This window comes from Sparus aurata, chromosome 22, assembly GCF_900880675.1.
Source record: "Sparus aurata chromosome 22, fSpaAur1.1, whole genome shotgun sequence".
In the NCBI taxonomy this organism is placed as follows: Eukaryota; Metazoa; Chordata; class Actinopteri; order Spariformes; family Sparidae; genus Sparus; species Sparus aurata.
The window spans coordinates 1,858,153-1,882,022 of NC_044208.1; the positions used below are offsets into that span (position 1 = coordinate 1,858,153).

A 23,870-nucleotide genomic window follows, 5' to 3' on the forward strand; every position below is an offset into this window, starting at 1 on the left:
GACTGCTAGGAAACTGGGCGTAATCCTCGACGACGGATTGTCCTGTGCCCCCAACACTGATCGGCAGTAACACGTTAGAAGTAACGCATTACTGTAATCCGATTACTTTTTACAAGTAACGAGTAAAGTAGCAAGCAGGCTGCATTACTGCATTACTTAACTGTGATTTTGTTTTGAGAGACTGTCTCGTGAGTGACAATGACGTATGAGTGGCACGATGACTTGTGACCATCGTGAGTGAGCGAGCATTGTTTGGATGCGTTGAAGACAAACTTGCGGTCTTTAAATCACAGGAAACAAATGATTACAGCTCTGCTCTGATCTGGTCTTGGTCTTGCCAGAGTGCGGTGTGCTCTTTCCAAGGTGAACGACTTGGTAGCCTCGAGCCCCAGCCAGACCGGCAACATACGCTGGATGTAATCAGTCATTGCCTGTATGTTTTCAGCGTTTTTAGGGAGCCCTATCAGTCTTAAGTTCTTTCTCCGAGCACGATTTTCTAGGTCTTCCATCTTAGACTCTAAATAGGCGATGTGTTTAGCGGCGTCAGTCAGCTCCGTTTTCAAACTCTGCAGGCCATCTTCGGTGTCTCCTATGTGCCCTTCGGCCTCCGTGAGCCGCTTAGCATTAGCGGTGATATCTTGTTGACGGTCCGCGAAACTCTTTTGCACAGCATTGACAGAGCTGTTCATCTCAGCTATGCGTCTCTCCACGTTGTCGAGTTTTGCCCCAAAGCTGCCAAAAGTACTTATCTTGGGGTTAATCATGCTGATAGCCATACACAGTGACTGCAGCTCACTTAGCACCGTGGCTAAGTCAATCCGTGGGCTAGCTGCATTGTTAGCATCATCGGCTGATGCAGTAGTTGTAGTTTTGAGTCTATGAGAGCCACGGTTTCTGGAGCTGCTCTCACAGTCTTTGAGTGTCGTTTGTTTAGACATCTTTTGGAACTAAGTAGAAGCGTTAAGGACTAGGAACTTCGTAAACTTTTAGCAGAGCTGCGAGGAGCACCCACCCCAAGCTGCCATCTTGGTCCGTGGCTCCACAGCGCCCCCTTGGAGTGTATAGTTAGTGTTATACAGCGTTTGGTGTAGTGCAGCGGTCCTCAATAGGCAGCCCCCCGGCTGCATCCGGCCCACCGGCCTCCTGTTTGTGGCCCCCGAACGGTTATTCCCTCACCATGTGTTTTGGTTGGGTCAGCACGTGTACACCGGGACTTGTCTCCATGCCAACGATACACAGACAGCTGGGTCACTCACTGATGCAAGCGCAACTTTTAACTTTCACTTTCGTTTTTAGAGCAGTTTGCGTATTCACATTATGCCGCTGGTAAGAGATTGAAAATGGCGTGCTCCAAGTAAACTGCTACAACAAAGCGGACAGTGAAAATCGGCTACTTAAAATTTGCATTCATTCTCCGTCCAACCAGGACAAAACCCATGGATCTGACAGTCCAGCAGTAACAGATACTTGGCCTTACATAGTTTATTGTCTTCGCTAGTCCCATCATGTATTTTCGCGATGAGTGTAACGGACGGGGACTCTGTCCCTGCAAACACCCTTTCACTCACAGTGCCAAAATTTGTATCATCCTTGTTAAAACTCAACACCATTTAATCACAGAACAAATAACGTGAATTAACCCACAACCATCTTACATATCATCTTATTCACAAACACATTCAAGACCCATTATTACACCTACACCAACAGACTACCCAAGATTCATTGCGCAACAGTCCACAAGGTGCGTTACAATATGCCAGGAGAAGCTGTGGTGAAGATTCCCAATTTGAAACGGCATTATGAGACAAGGCATAGGAATTTTGAAGAGACATTTCCTCAAAATTCAGAGATAAGCACAACACAATAAATGCACTGAAATCGTCATATCAAGCTGCAAGCAGGATTCTTGTCACATCTATGTCACAATGAAATAAAATAATGCATGACTGAAGTGATGGACACAATGATTGATGGCAAACAAAAAGAGGAAATATTCAGCTATGTATTTTAATTTATGTTAAAATGGAAATTACATTTTATTTTAGTTTGTATTTTGTTGTTTAGAATGAAAAGGACATTTTGTTTTGAATATTACAGTATTATTGCATGTGGCCTGACCGACCTCAATACATGGACCTTTGAGCCATTGAAAAAAATCTTTTTAGGCCCTTTAAGATTTGTATTTGAGTACCCCTGGTGTAGTGTGTTTAGTGTGTAGTGGAGTCGTTTTTCTGTGTTGTAAGTCAAAACAACGAGGAGACTGCTGAATGTGAAGCAGGCACGAGAGCTGAGGTAGACCTGAGCCTGTGGCATTGCCTGCATTTAACTGTAAATAGTTCCATAAGTTTGTAAAATTCAAAAACGTATGCACAAATTTAGCAAACAACAATTTATATTTGCATTATAAGTAATAAAAATGCTTTGATAAACACAATTGTGGTTTTCACAGTAAAAAATCTAACTTTTTCCTACTCTGATTTAATGTTTTTTTTGTGATTTTAGGTCCATTGTGTTAATACAGTATGTCAAAATGAAACAATAACTGTACAGTCACACGTGAGGTTGTGCTGAAAATAATGACACCAAACAAAGCCAGGTTAATAGTTTTTAAGGTGAAATGGTAAATGGTATTGGTAAAATCAAAAGTAGTCAAATACGGCCAATTATATCCCTGACTTCCCACCTTCAAACACAGCCTCATTTGGCCATCCATGAAAACGCTACTTAACCTCTCACTTTTCTATAGGAATACATATTTCCTATGGGCACTGCACTAGTTTGATTCAAATTTAGATGATGGAATATGCAGAAAGAATAGAATTAGGCTGAATGGTCTGTTGCTTTATAGCGTATTCATTAATGTAACTGGATTACTTTCTTGGAGAAGTAATCAGTAACTAATTACTATTAATGCAACTCCTGGTCAAAGCGCTGGTCATCTCACACCTGGACTACTGCAACTCGCTCTTGGCTGGACTCCTAGCTGCTGCGACTAAACTGTTAAAGCGTATCCACAACGCTTGTCCTTGCCTAATGTGGACTCTGAGTGACTCAGAACTCAACACAGTTAAACACTGATTATTTGACTGGGCTGCTGTGCATTATCTCTCTATAAATACAAGGAATCTCTGTCTGTGTGTGTGTGTGTGTGTGTGTTTCTGTTAGTCAAATATCTCTGCGGATCAGGATCACACTGTGATCAGTGGTGTGCATCTAAGCATTTGCTTGGACTGCAATGATACCGTGAATAAATTATTTCATAAATGCTTTACAAATTCCGCCGAGCATTGTCCACCGGAGCCGCCACAGTCACGTGTGCACCAGAGCCAATCACTGCACACCGTGGCCATGCACGCACCAGAGCCAATCACTGCAGAGCTCAAGCCCACGACATACCTGAAGAAACAAGCTGACTTATACCTGCAGCGGCGCGAGCTGGACCGGGATTTTGCTGGCGGTTCGGTCCCGTTCTGTTCTGTTCTGTGCATCTAAACTGACTGCTGTGGATTAATGAGATTAAACGAGTCCGGACCGAGTCTGTTCAGGACTGAGGAGATCCGGAGACACGCGGACAAGAAAGTGGAATCGGAATCTGTGGATGTTCGTGTGTAGCTAGCCGCTAGCTAGCAGCTAGCTACACAGCCCACCTCCCGAGGCGACGGACCGGACGCATCAGCACGTCCAAAACCGGACCTAGGGTAAATAATGTCCGCCACGCTTTTTCGCGAACATTGCCGTCACGTTTGCTTTGTGTCTGGTGCAGGAAGAAACGGTAGAAACAGGCTTTTGTCACGAAAGTGTCCAAGCAGCAAGTTTGGTTGTTGAGGAACAGGAAGTTGTGGGAGGGACCTAGGCGGATGATTGACATGCAACGACGGTCGGTGTGTTGACAGCGATATTGAGAGTTGCGAGATTTGTGACATTTAGCATGTTTGGAGTGTGTAGTTAGTGTATTATGTATTGTTTGGTGTAGTGTGTTTAGTGTGTAATGGAGTCGGTTTTTTGTTTAATGAGTCAGAATAATGAGGAGAAGCTGAATGTGGAGCAGGCAGTGCAGCTCTTCATTCAGCTGGAAGGAGCTCAGGCAGACCTGAGCATTGCCTGCATTTAAATGTAAATAGTTACATATAACTTTGTAAATTTTAAAATGTATGCACATATGTAGCAAACAACAATTTATATTTGCATTATAAGTAAAAAAATAAATAAATGGCTTGTTAAACATATTTGTGGTTTTCACAGTAAAAAACTCTAACCTTTTCTACTCGGATTTTATGTTTTTTTTTCTGATTTTAGGTCCATTGTGTTAATACAGTTTGTCAAAATAAAAAAATAACTGTACAGTCACATGTGAGGCTGTGCTGAAAATAATGACACCAAGTAAATGGTTTTTAAGGTGAAATATAATGGCAAAATCAAAAATAGTCCAAAACGGCCCATTATACCCTGGAATATCAGATTTCACAACAAACCTAAATATCCCTGACGTCCCACCTTCAAACACAGCCTCATTTGGCCATCCATGAAAAAGCTACTTAACCTCCCACTTTTTTATAGGAATACACTTTTCTTACGGGCACTGCACTAGTGTGATAAATGATCTATGAGTTCAGTAGTTATGATTAGCAGGAATTAATTCTAACATGAAACTTTCTGTCAACTTTGAAGTTATGGATATCTTTGTATGAATTTAAAAGCTCATTTAAGTAGGGATGTCCCGATCAGGTTTTTTTACCCCGATCTGCCGATACCGAGTCCCGATCTGATACTTAGCCCGAACTAATATTTTCCTTGATAATACAACTGCATTACGAAAAAAAATGTACCTGCATCCAAGCTGTTCCATAATAGTTTTTTTTATTTTGTTGAAACAAAGTATATACTTTCATATAGCTCTTTCTTATTCTGCATATGACATTGCAACATTGGCCTACTACCTTCCTTGTGTTAGCAGGTGAGTCTGTGACACCGCACTGTGACAGCAGACCCTCGTGTACAGCCAGCTGAAGTGCGTGAGACGCAGCCCACGCTTGTTACCTCCATATCATCCTTTGCTTTTTTCATATCCTTTACGTTGTCACGTAAAATGATGTGAATGAGTTCAGCATCTCCACGGTTCCCTGTTGTACATTGCTCTGCTGTGTGAGACCCACAAAACTAGTGCGCATATCGGCACGTTGTTACTCGAAAGTGGAATCTATATATATATAATATGTATGTATATATATATAATATGTATGTATATATATATAATATGTATGTATATATGTATGTGTATATGTGTATATATATATATGTATATATATATATATATGTATATATATATATGTATATATATATATATGTATATATATATATGTATATATATATATGTATATATATATATTCTATGTATATATATATGTATATATATATACCATATATCAGTATAATATGTATATATATATAGCATATATGTATATATATGTATATATTATATAATATGTATATATGTATAGATATATATATCTATATATACTATGTATAATCTATATAATCTATAGAGCTAGAGTGAGATATATATATATATTAATATATATATATATCTTATGTAGATATATATAGTATATATATATATATCTCTGCTGCTGTATATATATGTATATATCTCTCTGTCTATATCTCTATCTCTCTCTTCTCTCTTGTTTTTTTCTCTCTCTCTCTATCTCTCTCTCTCTCTGTGTGTGTTCTCTCTCTCTCTCTATCTCTCTATATCTCTCTCTATCTGTGTTTTCTCTCTCTCTCTCTTCTCTCTCTCTCTCTCTCTCTCTCTTGTTTGTCTCTCTCTCTCTCTCTGTCTCTCTCTATCTATTCTCTCTCTTTCTCTTTTGTTCTCTCTCCTCTTTTTTTCTCTCTCTCTCTGTTCTCTCTATCTATCTCTCTTTCTCTCTTCTATCTCTCTCTCTCTGTTCTTTCTCTCTCTTGTCTCTCTTTCTCTCTCTCTCTCTCTGTTCTCTCTCTTTCTCTCTCTCTCTTTTTCTCTTCTCTCTCTCTCTCTATTTGTCTCTCTCTGTCCCTCTCTCTGTCTTTCTCTCTCTCTCTTTCTCTCTCTGTTCTGTCTCTCTATTTTCTCTCTCTTTCCTGTCTTCTGTCTCTCTCTCTCTATCTCTCTTATCATTGTTTTTCATATCATATGTATGTGACTCAGTACCCAACCTCACCATGTATAGTCTCGAATACTCTATCTATTGTACTTTAGTGCGTTCTCTATTTTATATGAATATTAATATGCAGAAATTATATTTTTTTCTCAATAGCTTCCATGTCATGTGACCAACTGACTTCTGAAATATCAACTTCTACACTATTTTGTCTCATGTCTTACTTTCTGATTCTGAAAATGAATAAAACACATTTTTTTTTTTTTTTAAATCACCATTTAAAGGGTTATTTTTCAAAATCTTCTTCCGGGGGGGCATGCCCCCGGACCCTCCTAATGTTGCTGGTTACCGACTCAGAGCACCACTGCTACAAAAAAATCTAGGAGAAACACTGACTGTTCTTAGAGTTTTGGACGTGTAGGGCGAACTATTTCTTTCTTAGCTGAAGCCGTCAACGGGACAAAATAAATGTAAAGAGAGACATTGTGGAGCCGTATATTTTCCTGCTTTTTTGTCCTTTGCCGATCACACCTATGATATATATATATACACTACTCACAATAAGTTAGGGATATTGTGAGAGACTCAGTGGATTTCATACATACGGTGTTTGTTTCACTTCAGAGAGTTTTGGGATAGGGAGGCAATTGTATTGGGTTGATAGACACACCTCATTTTGTGTTTTCCACGTAATGGTCTCACTGTGTACAGTGTGCCTTACATATTGGGGCCAATACCAAAAAACTAAAAGACAACCCTTTTCACTGTGGCATCAATTTCAACATTCTGTGGGTATAAAAAGCTGGTATTGTCAGTAAGTCATTCCAAGTTCATCCTTCAAACAGCCATGAACACACGATGTCACTTAACGAACGAGCAGCGCCACCTGGCCATAGCGCGCTTTCGGGTCGATGGCAGGCAGTCAGATGTTGCTTGTGAACTTGGTGTGTCTTAAAGTGTCATCAGCAGACTTGCATCAAGACACAGAACTACTGGCAGAGTTTGTGAAAGACCCAAGAGTGGAGCCCCACGAGTGATAGACCGCAACGATGACCAGTACCTAAGGACCTATGCACTCAGACATCGTTATGCAACTGCCACACAGCTGCAGGCCCAGTTACGAGATGTGAGGGGTACTAGGGTTTCCAGACAAACCATTCGAAACTGACTCCACCGCTTTGGCTTGAATGCCAGACGACCGTTGCAGGTGACTCCACTGACACCAAGACACCGCCGTGAACGTTTGCAGTGGGCACAAGACCATGTGACCTGGACAATGCAGCAGTGGTCTACTGTCCTGTTCACTGATGAGTGTCGGGTCACCTTGCACAGAAATGATGGTCGTCAGCGTTGCTGGAGAAGGCAAGGTGAGCAATACGCCGAGGTCAACATGGTCCCCAGGGTTCCCTTTGGTGGAGGAGGTGCAACAGTCTGGGCAGGCATCACCAGTCAGCGCAAAACAGATTTGGTTATTGTAGATGGCTCAGTCACTGTATGTTCTTACCTCAGAGACATCATCCCCCAATTCCGCCAGCACACCCCCAACTTTCTGTTCATGGATGATAATGCTCCACCACATCGTGCCACAATTGTCACAGCTCGACTTCAGGAAGTCCTCATATGGTATGGCCAGCAATGTCCCCTGACCTGAACCCCATAGAGCACGTCTGGGACCAACTGAAGCAGAGACTGGATGATCGTACCCCACCCCCACGTGACCTGGCAGAACTGCATGTAGCACTTGTGGAGGAGTGGAACGCATTGCCTCAGAACAACATCATGAGGCTAGTGAGGAGCATGAGACGTCGCTGTCAAGCTGTCATTGCGGCAAATGGTGGAAACACCCGCTACTGACATTGTCAATTTTTGTTATTTGGGGCTATCCTTGTTATTGTCTAAATTTTTGGGGTAATAAATATTAAACTAATGAAAATGGTGTTTCTTCTCATTCATTATTAGTAATATAAAAGGGAACTTTTACTTATTTCATTAAAATTCAGACCAAATAGGAAAAGCACTCATGTAAATAACAATATCCCTAACTTATTGTGAGTAGTGTATATACTAGGGCTGTTTGATAGTGTATTAAAAAAAAGAGAAATTGTTTGATTTACGGCTGTCAATGGCACCTGTAGTCTTGATCCAGAGGGTGGCAGAAGAATAAGAAAGGGAATCAGAAGAAGAAGAAGCATGGTTGGCGATTCGGGAAAAACATGGTGGACTGAAAAGCGAAAGCAAAAGGAAATGGAGAAAGGACTTATGAACGGCAAATTCACTTTCAAAACACTGCCAGATGGTTCGGTCGATAGGACAAAATGTATCTGCAGGTACTGTCGACATAAAATGAGTTACCTTTTGAAGTAGCCAAACACATGACAGATGCAGAGAGTCCACCCCACCCTCGCCAAAAGCCGACATCACTATGTTTTGATCCCATTTAGGGTAAGGAGATATTTTTTGAGCCTTTTATTTTCCTGCATGATTTGAAGTGTTGAATAAACATTTTCATGAAACAAGTATATTTGCCTAACCCTTTCTTATGTTGTTAAAAGTATTAAGAACATGAAAAAAATGCATTAAGGTACATTTAGAACAGAAAAAAATGTGCCAAAAAAATTGCGATTAATTTGCGATTAATCGCGAGTTAACTATGGGCAAAATGCGATTAATCGCGATTAAAAAAATTAATCATTTGACAGCGATCAGGATGTAACGTCCAATTCCAATCGAGTCCACATGATCAGCCCTGATCTCCGATCACGTGATCGGATCGGGACATTTAAGTTCCAGCTCCTGCTGAAGGCTGCTGGACAGTCGAGAATAAACTTCCATCACTGTTATTGTCAGGGCTCATTACATAGCAGACAATAATCAGGAGACATAACTTGACTTTCATGGCCAAAAAATTACTTGGGAAAATTAATCTGATTACAGTACTTGACTAATGATTGACTTCTGTGGACACAGTATGGAGACAGCAGGGAGTTTCTATGGCGACTGGCTCGGGCTTACAGTGACATGTACAAGTCCACTGAGGACAAGCAGGAGAAGACGACCTATGCACAGCAAGGTAAAGCACGTATGCACACACATACAAACAAACAAACACCAATAAAAAAAATGATTATGTCAACTTTTGACTGAAACAGGGAGTTAAATCAAAGTTAAAAACAAACTATGTGTGCTGCTGTTGCAGTCAGTCTCACATTGGGTGAGATACACAGAGAACAACATTATGATGTCATCATACTGATGTTGTGAAGAGAGGGTTCTAGACACCTTCAGTGGGACAATGAGCAAAATGTGAGTCTTCAGTAACGTATAGTAGCAGCTGTAGGAAATAACACCATCATCACAAAATGTGATTAGAATATATCCCCTGGTGTGATTTCACATTTATTTTTCTAACTTTGGTGAAGACTACAGGCTGCTTATAATAATGATGTTCAGCACAACTACACAAAGGGAAGTATCCGAATCAGGGTTACACCATGTGGTAAAAACAAAAATTCACTCTTTTTCAATTTTTTCTCATTATGTAGACACATTCTGACTTTAAATATTAGCAGTAATGCAACATGCAGCATTTTTTCCAGTGTGTCAAAATGAACCTGAAGCTTTATTCATAAAGTTTCCATTTAAATTCCATATCAACATTCAGTTCTGAAGAAAGATGATTGTTGAGTCATATTTCAAGGTCGTCACTGGATCCAGCTGAGCTGTTAACACACTGTTGGCACATAGAGACTCCGCCTTTAACACTGTGTTGTAGCAATCAGACAATGAAATCTACGGTGGCCCTGAAGTGCATAACACAATGGCAAATCAGAAAACAAACACAAATCAGAAAACACAACAGCAAATCAGAAAACACAAACGCAAATCAGAAAACACAAACCAAATCAGAAAACACAACGGCAAATCAGAAAACACGAACACAAATAAAACACAACGGCAAATCAGAAAACACAAACCAAATCAAAAAACAAATGCAAATCAGAAAACACAAACGCAGATCAGAAAACGCAAATCAGAAAACACAAGCTCAAATCAGAAAACACAAGCGCAAATCAGAAAACACAAACGCAAATCAGAAAACACAAAAGCAAATCAGAAAACGCGAACGCAAATCAGAAAACGCAAACGCAAATCAGAAAACACAAACGCAAATCAGAAAACACAAACGCAAATCAGAAAACGCAAATCAGAAAACACAAACGCTAATCAGAAAACACAAATGCAAATCAGAAAACACAAACGCAAATCAGAAAACACAAATCAGAAAACACAAGCGCAAATCAGAAAACACAAACGCAAATCAGAAAACAAAAACGCAAATCAGAAAACGCAAATCAGAAAACGCAAATCAGAAAACACAAGCGCAAATCAGAAAACAAAAACGCAAATCAGAAAACGCAAATCAGAAAACACAAGCGCAAATCAGAAAACGCAAATCAGAAAACGCAAATCAGAAAACACAAGCGCAAATCAGAAAACACAAACGCAAATCAGAAAACCCAAATCAGAAAACGCAAATCAGAAAACACAAGCGCAAATCAGAAAACACAAACGCAAATCAGAAAACGCAAATCAGAAAACACAAGCGCAAATCAGAAAACACAAGCGCAAATCAGAAAACACAAGCGCAAATCAGAAAACGCAAATCAGAAAACACAAGCGCAAATCAGAAAACGCAAATCAGAAAACACAAGCGCAAATCAGAAAACGCAAATCAGAAAACGCAAATCAGAAAACACAAGCGCAAATCAGAAAACACAAACGCAAATCACGGAAGGACACGGTTTACATGTTTTCAAAGTAACAGCGCTGCCAGTGACGACTTACGCGCTGCTATTAAAGAATATCTTGATGCAAGACATGGATATGATGATGTTTGATGTTTTATTCTGTTTCACCTATTTCGGCTATAAGTGGTCATATTGACCGCACATCATTTCGCGTGGTGTGGTGCTTTCATTGTCTCTTATCTCTAACTTTGTTAGTGGTTAAATACCCAATTGATTGACTCGATTGGGTATTTAACCGCTAACAAAGTGAATGTATCATTCATGGTGTCATGATATTTAAAAAAAAAATGAAATTACACCAAAATGTACATTGTAACAAGTTTAATTATATATTTATCAATATTCATATCATCGCACATAGTAAACCATAATTATTGCATATATTTACAGATTTAAGATTTTAATAGAGAACATTCTTAAAATCAAAAGTAACTTATTTGATTGCGAAATATTTTCTTTCAACACTTAATAATATAAATTAGCTGGAAACGAGCTGATCTCAAACAAAAAAGAGCTGTTGCGATCGCTGGTCAGTCTCCGCAGATTACCTCCGCTCTCCTCACACAGTTTCCATGCACGGGCTTGTGGCATTTCAAGTGTCCGACGTTTGGTTCCATTTGCAGCTGTTTCGGACCAGCACTGCCTCCATGTCTGTGTCTGCTGCTGCTGCTGCGGTTGCTTCCGCTGCTGCCCACCTTGTGCCGACTGCCGCAGCCCCTTTCCCCTCCATGTATTCTGCCCTCAGCTCCTCTGCCAGCTGCTGCAGGACTTTCCTCCAGGCTCTCCTGCTGCTGGTGCTTCTTGAATAAGGTGCGGGCATTGATCCCAGCCAGGTCGAGGATGTTATAGAGCAGTGGTTCCCAACTTTTTTTCCTTGAAGCCCCCCTTGCCTGTGCCCAAGACAAGCCAGGCCCCCCCAACCACAACCCGCATACACTTAAATAACGTGATTAATTACAAACTTTTATTTGCAAAAATAAACAACAGTTGTAGGTTTTTGCTCGTATTCTCCTTATTTTACAATGCATATAGATACATTTCTTCCTTTTTGTGTCATTAGGTGTATCACACACACACACACACACACAGTTTAATTTTTGACCAGAATAGGCCTACCTCACAGGGGTCTTGGTGATAAATAGCTTAATGATTTTTAATGTGGACCAAAAAATGTTTCAATTTGGATTATACAGAATTTTGATTATCCAGTTGGGTGTGTTATTGGGATTTTATAAATTTAATGTGCACAAATATAATTTTGGTAACCTCACAACAGAAAAAGTTGTGCAGACCCCCTGCAATCTCTGGCGCCCCCCTAGGGGGGGCCCGGACCCCAGGTTGGGAACCACTGTTATAGAAGACCGCCACTGGCCATCTTCCGTACCGCCTCTGACGGAGTACGCCCTCGCCATCTGGTCCAGGACATCCTCGCCGTACTTTGTGTTGTTGTAGTAAATCATAGACTCCGCCGGAAGCACGCAGCTGATGGCAACGTGAGACAAAACCTACCTTGACTCCGGCCAAACAAATTGAAAAGAAAAATGGAAAAGAGCCCATTTTATCTGTACTAAACGATTGGTGGTAAAATGTTATGAATCTACATTCGGGAAAGGACATACAACCAGCAAGAAAAGCGGAGAGGAGACCGCTAAACCAACTAACAAACAAAACCCAGAAGAGCGCACGATGGAACAACTGCTCCAGAGATTCACGGAGGAAATCACGGAACAACTGGAAAACTTCAGGAAAGACTTTAAAGTATTCCGGGCTGAAACGAAAGAATCCTTTACTGATTTGAGTCGTGATGTAAAACAACTTAAACAAGAGCTCAAAAACGCCCGAGAGCAGGTGGAGGAGGCAGAGGAGAGACTCGGTATGTGTGAAGAAAGAGAATCAATCCACCAGGACATAACAACTCATCTACTGAAAAAGCAAAAGGAAATGACCATTAAGATGGACTATTTAGAGAACAAATCGTGACAAAACTCAATTAGGATATACAATGTGAAAGAAGGAGCTGAGGGAGACGACACAGTTGATTTTGTGAAAGGACTCCTAATGGACAAACTGGGAATAGATCAAGACCTGTTAAAGATAACTAGAGCGCACCGCTCCTCTCCTGCGCGCGCAAATAATGCAGGAGCCCGACCGCGCTCCTTCGTGGTGAACTTCCTGAACTGGGATATAAGACAACAAGTGCTAAAAACCGCTTGGGCTAAAAGAGAAATTATGTTTCAAGGAAACAAACTCTACTTTGACCAAGACTTCACCGCAAAGGTGCAACAGGAAAGGAAAAGCTTGTATCCGATCCGAAAGCACCTTCAGGAAAAACAGGTGAAATCACATATAATATTTCCAGCTAAACTAAAAGTGTTCGGAAAAGACGGTGTGACGATTTATGAAGATGCTCACGCTGCAGGATTGGCCCTGGGATATAAGGTTCCAAGGACATATACCTGTGACCTGGAGGAAAAGCTTCAGAAAACAGGCTTATGGGAGGTGATGATACCTAAAGGGGAACGTCGGAGACGAAGGGAAGAGGAAAGACACGACAGGAGAGACTCCGCCGGAAAAAGTTGAAAATGGGAAAACAGCTGTGGGATTGATTTATTGAGAAGCTGCACAGAGAAAAAAAAATGGACTATGATGAACTGAATTACTACGGTGTATATACTTGGAGAAGTCTTTAGGAAATTTGGAGAGGGGGTAAGACACCTGTAGAGTCTTGACAGTAACTGTGTAACTGAGACATTAACTGGAGTTGAAGTACTAATCAGCAGTAGATGATAAAACGGCTGATTCTCTCTCTCTCTCTCTCTCTCTCTCTCTCTCTCTGATTAATGTCAATATGTTAACTGTGATAGGAATTATTATCATTTATTTTTAATTTTCTCCCCTGTGAGGTATTTATTCATTTGAATTAACTCTGATAGTCTTATTCCTTTCTTTTTCTCTCTCTCTCTCTCTATCTCCCCTTTGCTGTTTCGCATGGAGGGGGTAGAGAAAGACGACTTTAGTAAAAAGGGGGATGAAAGAAGAAGAAAAGAGAAAGGGGGGGAAAAAAAAGAAGAAAAAAAAATATATATATGTTAAGTATAAATGACTAGTTTAACAGACCCGTTTTTGTTTTTTGTTTTTTTGTTTTTTTCCTAATAATATTTGGGGAGGGGGGAAGAAGGGAAGAGAAGTAAAAAAAAAAAAAAAGTGTAAACGAAAACTGATAGGAAATATAATATAATATATATGTATTTTTTTTTGGGGGGGGGGGGAGCTTTAGAGGATGTTGTGGGGGAGGGGAGGGAAGAAGGGGCAAGAAAAGAAAAAAAAAATAGTTACAATTTGTGTTAATGCAAATAAATGTGTATTCCTCCTTAGAAAAAAAGGATACAATCTGAGTTAATGCAAACAAATGTGTATTCCTCCTTAGTTGGGAAGAGGGGAAGGAGGGGAGAGAGAAGAGAAGGGAAGAAAAAAAAAAAAAGATTAAAGGAAAAAAAAAACACTTCAAAGGAATAGATAGATTAGCCGAGGGGAAGGGTTAAAGTAGGCTCATCCGATATGCTCATCAACTATGTGCTGCAAATGTATTGTTTGTTTTTTTGCGAGGGAAGGGTCCCATTTTGTAAGGACCCTTGTATCCATGTGATTTGGTACACATGGAAAACACAAAACTACCCATGGGAAGTGGTAGCATCAATGGAGGTCAAATTTACATTTTCTTTACAATTATTTCTATTTTCTTTTTTTTCTTTTTGGTTTATTCTGGTGTTTCATACAAGAGGAAATGATGGGATTTGGCTCAATCAGATGAACAGTAGGAAAGGAAACCTAAGGCAATTGGTTTTTGTTTTTGTTTCTTTCTCTTTTTTTAAAAAAGTTGTTTGGTTTTGAAGGCAAGGGTGGGGATCTTGTATAAAGGGAAGAAACTCAACGATAAAAAAGGTATGCCCCTTTAATGATGACAGACATTAAAGTAATCTCACTTAATGTGAATGGACTAAACAACCCCATTAAGAGGAAAACAATTCTGTTAAAATTAAAAAGGGAGGGGGGGATATAATATTCCTTCAAGAAACCCACTTATCAAAAGAGGAACATCAAAAATTAGAACGAATTGCTGATGCTTAGTCTTTTCCTCATCTCATAGTTCTGCAAGACGAGGAGTTGCAATACTAGTTCGAAATAATATACCATTCCAGGTTGGAAAACTTCTTGCAGATAAGGATGGAAGATATGTATTAGTTGAAGGTAAAATAGAAGAGAAAGAAATAACATTGTTAAATATATATAATCCACCAGAGCAGGGACCGGAGCTAATGGCCAAAATGATAGCATTAATTACTTCAGAGGCAAAAGGGACAACAATAATGGGTGGAGATCTAAATTTGATAATGGATCCAAAGTTAGACTGTCAATATAACGTGAAACATAAAGCAGAGAAAACATCAGCACTGTTAAAGAGGGCAGAAGCAGAAATCGGTATCATAGATGTTTGGAGGAAAATACACCCCAATGAAAGAGATTATACTTATTACTCAAAAGCCCATCATAAATATTCAAGACTAGATTACTTCTTCATGTTTAAATCAGATTTAGAAAAAGTAAAACAAAGCTCTATTGGCAAAATAGATATATCAGATCATGCCATAATATCTATGGAGCTAACACTGGCAATAGAAAAAGGTGTATCAACTTGGAGACTAAACAACTCTCTTTTAAATGATATTGGATTCAAAAAGAGAATGGCAACAACAATAAAACAATACATCGAGATTAATGATAATGGAGAAGTCTCCCCCTTATGGTTTGGGAGGGAGCTAAAGCAGTCATTAGAGGGGAGATGATAGCTTTCTCTTCATTTAAGAGAAAGCAAAGAGAAAAGGAAAGAAATAACTTGGTAAATAAACTGACAATACTTCAAGAAGAACATAAAAAGAGATCATCCAAACAAATACTGGATGAAATAGATGAAATTAAAAAAAGATTAGATTATCTAGATATGGAGAAAATAGAAAGGGAATTAACCTTTGCCAAGCAGAAATATTATGACAGTGGACCTAGGGCCCAAAACTTTTAGCATGGAGGCTATGAAGACAGAATAATAAAGCCAGTATATTAAAAATTAAAGATAGAACTGGTAATATGCTAATAAAAAGATCAGAAATAGCAAAAGAATTTGTTAAATATTACCAAAAATTGTATGCCCTGGAAATACAGGAAAATCGGATGGAAAAAATTAAAAAATATCTGGAATATATCACTCTGCCAGAAGTAACGGAAGATCAAAACGATCATCTAACTAAGCCAATAACAGAGACAGAATTGTATGATACTATAAAAAAGACAAAAACTGAGAAATGTCCTGGAAGTGATGGATTCACAAATGAATTTTATAAAGAATTTCAAACTTTATTAGTACCTTTGCTATGTAAAACCTTTAACTGGGCCCTGGAGAACAGACAATATGCAGATACTTGGAATTCAGCTGTTATCACATTAATTCATAAAGAAGGTAAAGAAATAACAGATTGTGCCTCATATCGCCCAATATCTCTATTAAATGTAGATCATAAATTACTCACCTCAACCCTCGCAAATAGATTTAAAACTATTATTCCTAACATTATAAACCCTGATCAATCAGGTTTTGTTCCAAATAGAACTCTGGGAGATAACGTTAGAAGAACCTTAAATATGATAGAAAACTCTTTAAAGACAAAACAACAAATGCTCCTTTTAACGTTAGACGCAGAAAAAGCTTTTGACAGGGTCTCTTGGTTTTTTATATTTGAGGTGTGTCAAAAATTTAAATTTAATGATATATTTATTAGTTGGTTAAAAATGATATATAATACACCTAAGGCAAGACTACGAGTAAACGGTATAATATCAGACTCTTTCAATCTTTTTCGGGGAACAAGGCAGGGAGACCCTCTCTCACCCCTAATCTTTATCTTGGCCATGGAACCTTTTGCAGAGAGAATAAGACAAAACTGTAAAATACAAGGACTGTTGGTGGGACAAGAAGAGCACAAATTAGCAATCTATGCAGATGATTTGATTCTCTACCTAACTAATATATCACAATCCCTGGGGGTAGTTATGGAGGAAATAAAAGAAAACAGCGTAATTTCGGACTACAAACTAAATATGGGTAAATCAGAAGCAATGGTAATTGGGCAGCCAATATTACAAACTATCAGATCTAAATATAACCTAAAATGGCAACAAAATAAACTGAGATACTTAGGGGTGACCATTTGCCAAGATTTTGATAAACTTTATCAATATAATTTTGAGGCTTTGGAGAGTCAAATTAAACAGGACTTATAAAAATGGATACTGATCCCACTAACAATAATAGAGAGAATTGAGATTATAAAAACAAATATTTTACCAAGATTTTTATTTCTCTTTCAAAATTTACCAATTTGTATATCAAAAAAGAACTTTTCTCAATGGGACAAAACTATAAATAAATTTATTTGGGGAGAAAGAAAACCCCGTATAAAACTTAAGATGCTTAAAACAACCAAACTACATGGGGGACTAGCTCTCCCAAATTTAATTAACTATTACTATGCTGCCCTAATCAAACCAGTCACCACCTGGTTAAGTAACACCTCAGTAGCAAAGTGGAAAGAAATTGAAATTCAACAAATGGGAAAATACTGGAATAGATATGTATCTGCTAAAATAACTATCAATGACATCCGAAAAATTGAGAATACATGTATAAGAAACACAATAATGGCCTGGGCAAAAGTTACAAAACCAAAGGATATCCAAAAGGATTTAATATTTATGAGAGAGATCGTGATGGATAGGGAATTTAAACCAACTTTGAATGACAATACTTTTAAAAACTGGGCAAGCAAAGGCTTGACCCGATATAGTCAAATAGTCACAGATATAGGAATAGAGACTTTTGAGAACCTATCAAAATTATATAACCTACCCAAATCAGATTTTTATAAATATTTGCAAGTGAGAAGCTACCTGGCGAAAGAAATAGGATCACATAAAACAGTGAAGGACATACACCCTTTAGTAATTTGTGTATTAAACATATCTAACAAAGCTCATACAAAGAATATATTAGGTCAGATCTATCGGATTCTGGAAGGAGGACTTCGAAATCAGGAAACCACAGTAATCACTAGCAGGGAGAGGGAACTGAATTTAACTATATCACCAGAAATATGGAAGGAGATAAGTAATAATACATGGAAAACCACAAGCTCAACCATTTGGAGAGAGTACGCCTGGAAAATTCAACTAAGTTTTTTTATAACACCTGTCATTCAAGCAAAGTACTCTAAGGAGGTAACATCAAGCTGTTGGCGAAAATGTGGTGAGACAGAAGCTAATCTCACTCATATATTCTTCTCCTGCCCAGCTCTGCAGCAATATTGGAGTGAGGTATGTGAAGCTATTGATTCCATATTTCAATGCCCACTTTTTTTGGGGCCTGAGCAAATACTACTTGGTAGAACACCACTGCCTCTCTCCCTGCAGACTGATAAGTATCTTTTTAGAATATTACGAGTAACTGCACTTAAGCAGATAACAAAAAACTGGCTGAAACCGGTAACGCCCCAACAAAGCAAATGGAAGGACTTGATTAAAGAAGTATATAAAATGGAAATAATAAATCACAGGATTAGGAATTTATCTAAGTTGTTTGAGGTGAGATGGAAGAGGATACAGATATTCTTTGAGCCCGGAGATATTCCCCGAACTAAATAAAGACCTACAACTATGAACACCTACAACTGTGAACACACACATATGTATATGTACATACATCTGCAAGCTTTTGTAACTTGAATTTTGTATGTGTGTTTTTTTGTTTTTGTTTTTTTTTGTGTTTTATTTATTTATTTTTTAATTCTTTTTTGGAATTTATTAATTACTTCTTTTTATTTAATTATTATTTTCTTTTCTTCCTTTTGATTGTGGGATTTTGGGAATATGGGGTGGGTTAGGGGATATGTACAGTAGTCACCTTAAAACTGGGTGTCAAGTAACTATTGTAAGGGATTAATTTGAAACAAATAAATAAAGAGTATAAAAAAAAAAATCATAGACTCTGGTTTTGCCTTCGCCCCACTGAAGGTGCCCACAGCTGTGTGCACGGTGCTCAGGATGCAGACATTCTTCCTCGGCTTTACCTGGTACACAGTCAGAGTCGCATCACTCCAATACCTTCATGTTGAACAGCCCCGCTCGCTGTTGGGGGAACTCCTGTTTTTGTTTGCCCGTGGTGCCAAACAGGCGATATAATACAACTCTGTAATAATTAACTTACAAGTAAATTCACAAAGCAGCGCAGCTGGAGACCGCTTACAAATTTAGAGACTAGAGACAATGAAAGCAGCAAACCGTGCGAAATGATGATGGTCAATATGACCGCTTATGGCCAAAATAGGTGAAACATCATAAAACATCAATCAGTGGTCCAGTGTATTTTTAGATCATCCTGGAAGACACGGACATCTTTCAGTTCCAGCATAAGTACTGAGATTGAGACATTGAGAGTTTTGTCAGAGCAATTTTGTTCTGAGATGAACGTGCACACGTGTATTTTCAAGTCTTATTTTCAAGTCGTATTTTCAAGTTGTATTTTCACACACGGTCAGCCATTGATGCCGGTACGTCAGCTGTGGTTGTTGCTCCCGGTAATCGTGTTGTGTGTTGGAGAGTGCAAACAGCTGCTCTATGAGTGGGGTCTGATTTGTGATGTTGTAGCACTTTTTTACTGCTAGTTGCAGAAATTAGCTTTCTCGAGCACAAAGTGCAGGAGCAAGCGCCTGCTGCTCTTATCTTTTTGCACGGGCTACCAAAAGGATTACTGTCTTTCCCTATTTCTTCTATCCACGTCCAGCGCCATTTATTTGTTAATCCGTTATCAATTAGGGAGGCATCTTCCCCAGGCTTCATGAAGTTACTCCATCCTAATCTCCTACATGACCTTTTTTTAAATATAGGATTTTTTTTTCCAGCAACCAAATGCCGCACGCCGGAAATCCGGCATGGTGCCGGAATACTTTAAGCCCTGCAACTATTAAAGTAAATTACTAGTTATAATTACTAAAGTAATTATTAAAGTTTTTTTTGTTTTTACTGTTTTTTAAAAAAGATCAAATTATGTATGGCGTTTGTTTGGCACTCTGTGCTCCAACGAATCCCATAAATCATGTCATTGGTACTTCTGTTGAGGATAAAAAAATCTCAATAAAACTTTCAGATGTCAAGAATTGAAACAAACAAGACATTAGGTAGTGCTGGGGTACTTTTTATTTAAAGTCAGGGGTCTGAACAATTAGCGATAATAAAATAACATTTAATTTTCAATTCATTAACATTACATCTTTCACATCTCAAGTCTTTAGTAATTTATTTAAGAATGCTGCTGAAAATACAGGCTACTTGGGGACCTTCTGAACAAAAATATGATTAAGATTGCTGACGGCAATTTAAAAAGATGTGTTAAATATAATTTTAAAAATATATGTAGAAATTAAACGGAAAACACAGTTCTAACAGATGTAAGCCTGGGTATTATAACTGAGGGGAGTATTGTCCCATTTAAACAACCTTCATGGCTTCTTTTGAACAGAGATTTCTGAGTTTATGAGGTACACTTGATGCAACTTGACATCCCTGTCAGTGCACCTTTACTGTATGAAGCGCTGTAGATTTCAGAGTTTAAGATGTGAACCAGAATGCACCATGAGGTCCCTCTGAGTGTAACATTTCAACAGTAAACTAGAACTGCAAGCAGTTATGAACGGGGGCCCCCCAATCGACTCAGACCCCCTGCACCGCAGAGCCCATGGAAGTTGGCCCCAAAGGATGATGGGCTTGGGGCAAAAGTGAGGACACAGGCCGACGTCTGAGCCATGGTATTCGCTGTAATGGAAAGTGCACCAGAAGTGCAAAAGGCTGAATGTGTGCTGATTTGGATTTGTTGTAATAAGCGACGCCCACATTGACCAGTCATGACCACTTTCAAGATATGGCCTCAGGATTGGCCCTACATCATACGACCAAATTTCGTAAAAATTGGGGTAGCCATTCAAGAGATATAAACTTCCCATATTTTTTAGCGCCCCCTAGTGGCCAAACTTTGCCAAATTCGGCTCATCCCTTCCCAGTGTCATGGCAACCAAGGATCTCAGATTTGGTGTTAATAGCATTTAGTTTGACCAAGATATCAAACAGTTTCCATTTTTATAGCTAGCTACAGAAATTTGTTTGTTAATAATTTGCGCATTTTTTGGCCGAGCAAAATTCTTTTGATAACTTTAGATCAGATCCAGCTGAAGAGTGTACATGCCAAGTTTCACGCAGATCGGACAAAATCCCAAGGAGGAGTTCGAAAAAGTAGGTTTTCCAGTTTTTGCGATTTTCGGAAAAACTTTCTAGGCGCAAGTGGGCATGGCCAATCGCAAAGTGATTCAGCTCCATTCAGGGAATCTGGGGATACAAGGTTTTTGAATGTGCGACATACAGTGTGGGAGTTATAGGCAAAAACGTGTTGGCCTACTTTATAGCGCCCCCTGCAGGCGGATATATGTAGTTTTTTGTGTCTGAGATATTCGCAGGAGTCTGGACCAACCCTCCAAATTGTACCGCCCTTCCTTGCACGGTTTAGCCTGCAGCACCACTTTTAGCCGGAGAAAAAAATAAAAATAAAAATCTTTACAATTACAATAGGGTTCCTAGCACCGCTCGGCCCCTCGGGCTTGGCCCCCTAATTAGAGACGCAGTGATAAATGTATGGAGACAAAGGACACCTAAACGCAGCAAAGAAGCTCACCAGAGCTTTTTATTAAATGCGTGACAGCACTGTGGGGTGGAGAGTTTTACGAGTTTGACTAGCCAACAGAACATATTCCCACGGCACCAGCGTCAGCCTTAGTTTTGTGAACGTGTGGACCTAACAGAAGATGGAGTTAGAGCCAGTGGACAGAATGTGACTGTTGCTGTTTCTGTCAATGACCTGTGAGATGTGTTGCAGGTCGGGAGGAGGCAGAGTCAGCCCTGAAGAAGAAGGGCCTGGATGCCAAGTGTCACAAATGGTAAGAAGGTGAATTCAGCAGAGCTTTTTGGTGATCATGTGTTCTGTCTTCATGTCACAGTGTGGTTGTCTTTTTCTCCAGGTTTGCTGTGCTGACAGGACTGCCCTCCCAGTACGAGAGCATGCACAGCAAGCTGAAGAGCAGCCACATATTAAAGGTAACACACGCTCACTTAATGTGTGTCAACACGTGGTATGTAGATAATCATTAGTATCTGTGCTTCCCTCAGGAGCATCTGGACCGGGCCATCGCCCTCACAGAGGATGACCCCCTGTGTTTCTACCTGCTGGGCAGGTGGTGCTATGAGGTGAAACTCCAGTCTGATTTCATGAACACTCATCAATCTAACATCAGCAGTGAACAGCCGTGTGTGTGTGTGTGTGTGTGTGTGTGTGTGTGTGTGTGTGTGTGTGTGTGTGTGTGTGTGTGTGTTTGTGTGTGTGTGTGTGTGTGTGTAGGTAGCTACTCTTGACTGGCTGGAGAAGAAGGCAGCTGCTGCTCTTTTCCACAGTGCCCCGACCACCACCCTGCACGACGCCCTTGAGAACTTCCTAAAGGTACCATACTGCTGGTGATGTCCGCACTGTTCTGCTTCTTCACATGTCAATCTGACGTGTTAAATATCTGTTGAATATACACTCTGTTTAGCTCTGTAACAATACAGAATCAGTTTGATGGGAGGGATGATATCTTGTTTACTGACTGAACTTGCAGGCAGAGGAACTGAGTCCAGGTTTCTCCAAGACTGTGAGGCTTTACATTGCAAAGGTACACAACCTCACCACATGTCCCTTAAAATTAGAAAATTCCCATAGAATTAAACCATCTTCAAGGCTAATGTACACTGAACAAAAATAAAAATGCAACACTTCTGTTTTTGCTCCCATTTTTGATGAGCTGAACTCAAAGATCTAAAACTTTGTCTATATACACAAAAGAAACATTTCTCTCAAATATTGTTCACAAATCTGTCTAAATCTGTGTTAGTGAGCACTTCTTCTTTGCCGAGATAATCCATCCCACCTAACAGGTGTGACATATCAAGATGCTGATTAGACAGCATGAATATTGCACAGGTGTGCCTTAGACTGGCCACAATAAAAGGCCACTCTGAAATGTGCAGTTTTGCTTTATTGGGGGGGTCTGGGGGTGTCAGAAAACCAGTCAGTATCTGGTGTGACCACCATTTTCCTCACACAGTGCAACACATCTCCTTCGCATAGAGGTGATCAGGTTGTTGATTGTGGCCTGTGGAATGTTGGTCCACTCCTCTTCAATGGCTGTGCAAAGTCGCTGGATATTGGCACGCCGATGTATACGTATCGTATACATGTCGTATCCAGAGCATCCCAAACATCCCCACTAAAGCAAAACTGCACATTTCAGAGTGGCCTTTTATTGTGGCCAGTCTAAGGCACACCTGTGCAATTTTCATGCTGTCTAATCAGCATCTTGATATGTCACACCTGTTAGGTGGGATGGATTATCTCGGCAAAGAAGAAGTGCTCACCAACACAGATTTAGACAGATATGTGAACAATATTTGAGAGAAATGTTTCTTTTGTGTATATAGAAAACATTTTAGATCTTTGAGTTCAGCTCATGAAAAATGGGGGCAAAAACAAAAGTGTTTCGTTTATATTTTTGGTCCGTGTACTATGCTGTAATATTTGGTTGAGCTCTTGCTGTGTGTGGACTGTGAGGACTTTAAACAGGAACCATTGTGTTTGAATTGTAGTGTCACATGGAGCTAGGAAACATCTCTGAGGCCTCAAACTGGACTGTACTGGCTCTGAAGATGCCCACAAATACTAAAGATGTAAGAGCTCACT

General features: G+C 39.5%; 1 protein-coding gene across 1 annotated transcript in view; it reads left to right on the forward strand.

The window, feature by feature from the left end:
• rmdn3 (regulator of microtubule dynamics 3) overlaps window positions 1–23,870 on the forward strand; it is a 49,968-nt gene that overhangs the window by 24,560 nt on the left and 1,538 nt on the right. The window contains exons 5-11 of the mRNA XM_030405040.1: window positions 9,111–9,213; window positions 21,978–22,038; window positions 22,120–22,195; window positions 22,268–22,345; window positions 22,497–22,595; window positions 22,753–22,806; window positions 23,777–23,857. Coding sequence (XP_030260900.1) covers window positions 9,111–9,213; window positions 21,978–22,038; window positions 22,120–22,195; window positions 22,268–22,345; window positions 22,497–22,595; window positions 22,753–22,806; window positions 23,777–23,857 — 552 coding nt within the window. The remainder of the gene's footprint in view (window positions 1–9,110; window positions 9,214–21,977; window positions 22,039–22,119; window positions 22,196–22,267; window positions 22,346–22,496; window positions 22,596–22,752; window positions 22,807–23,776; window positions 23,858–23,870) is intronic.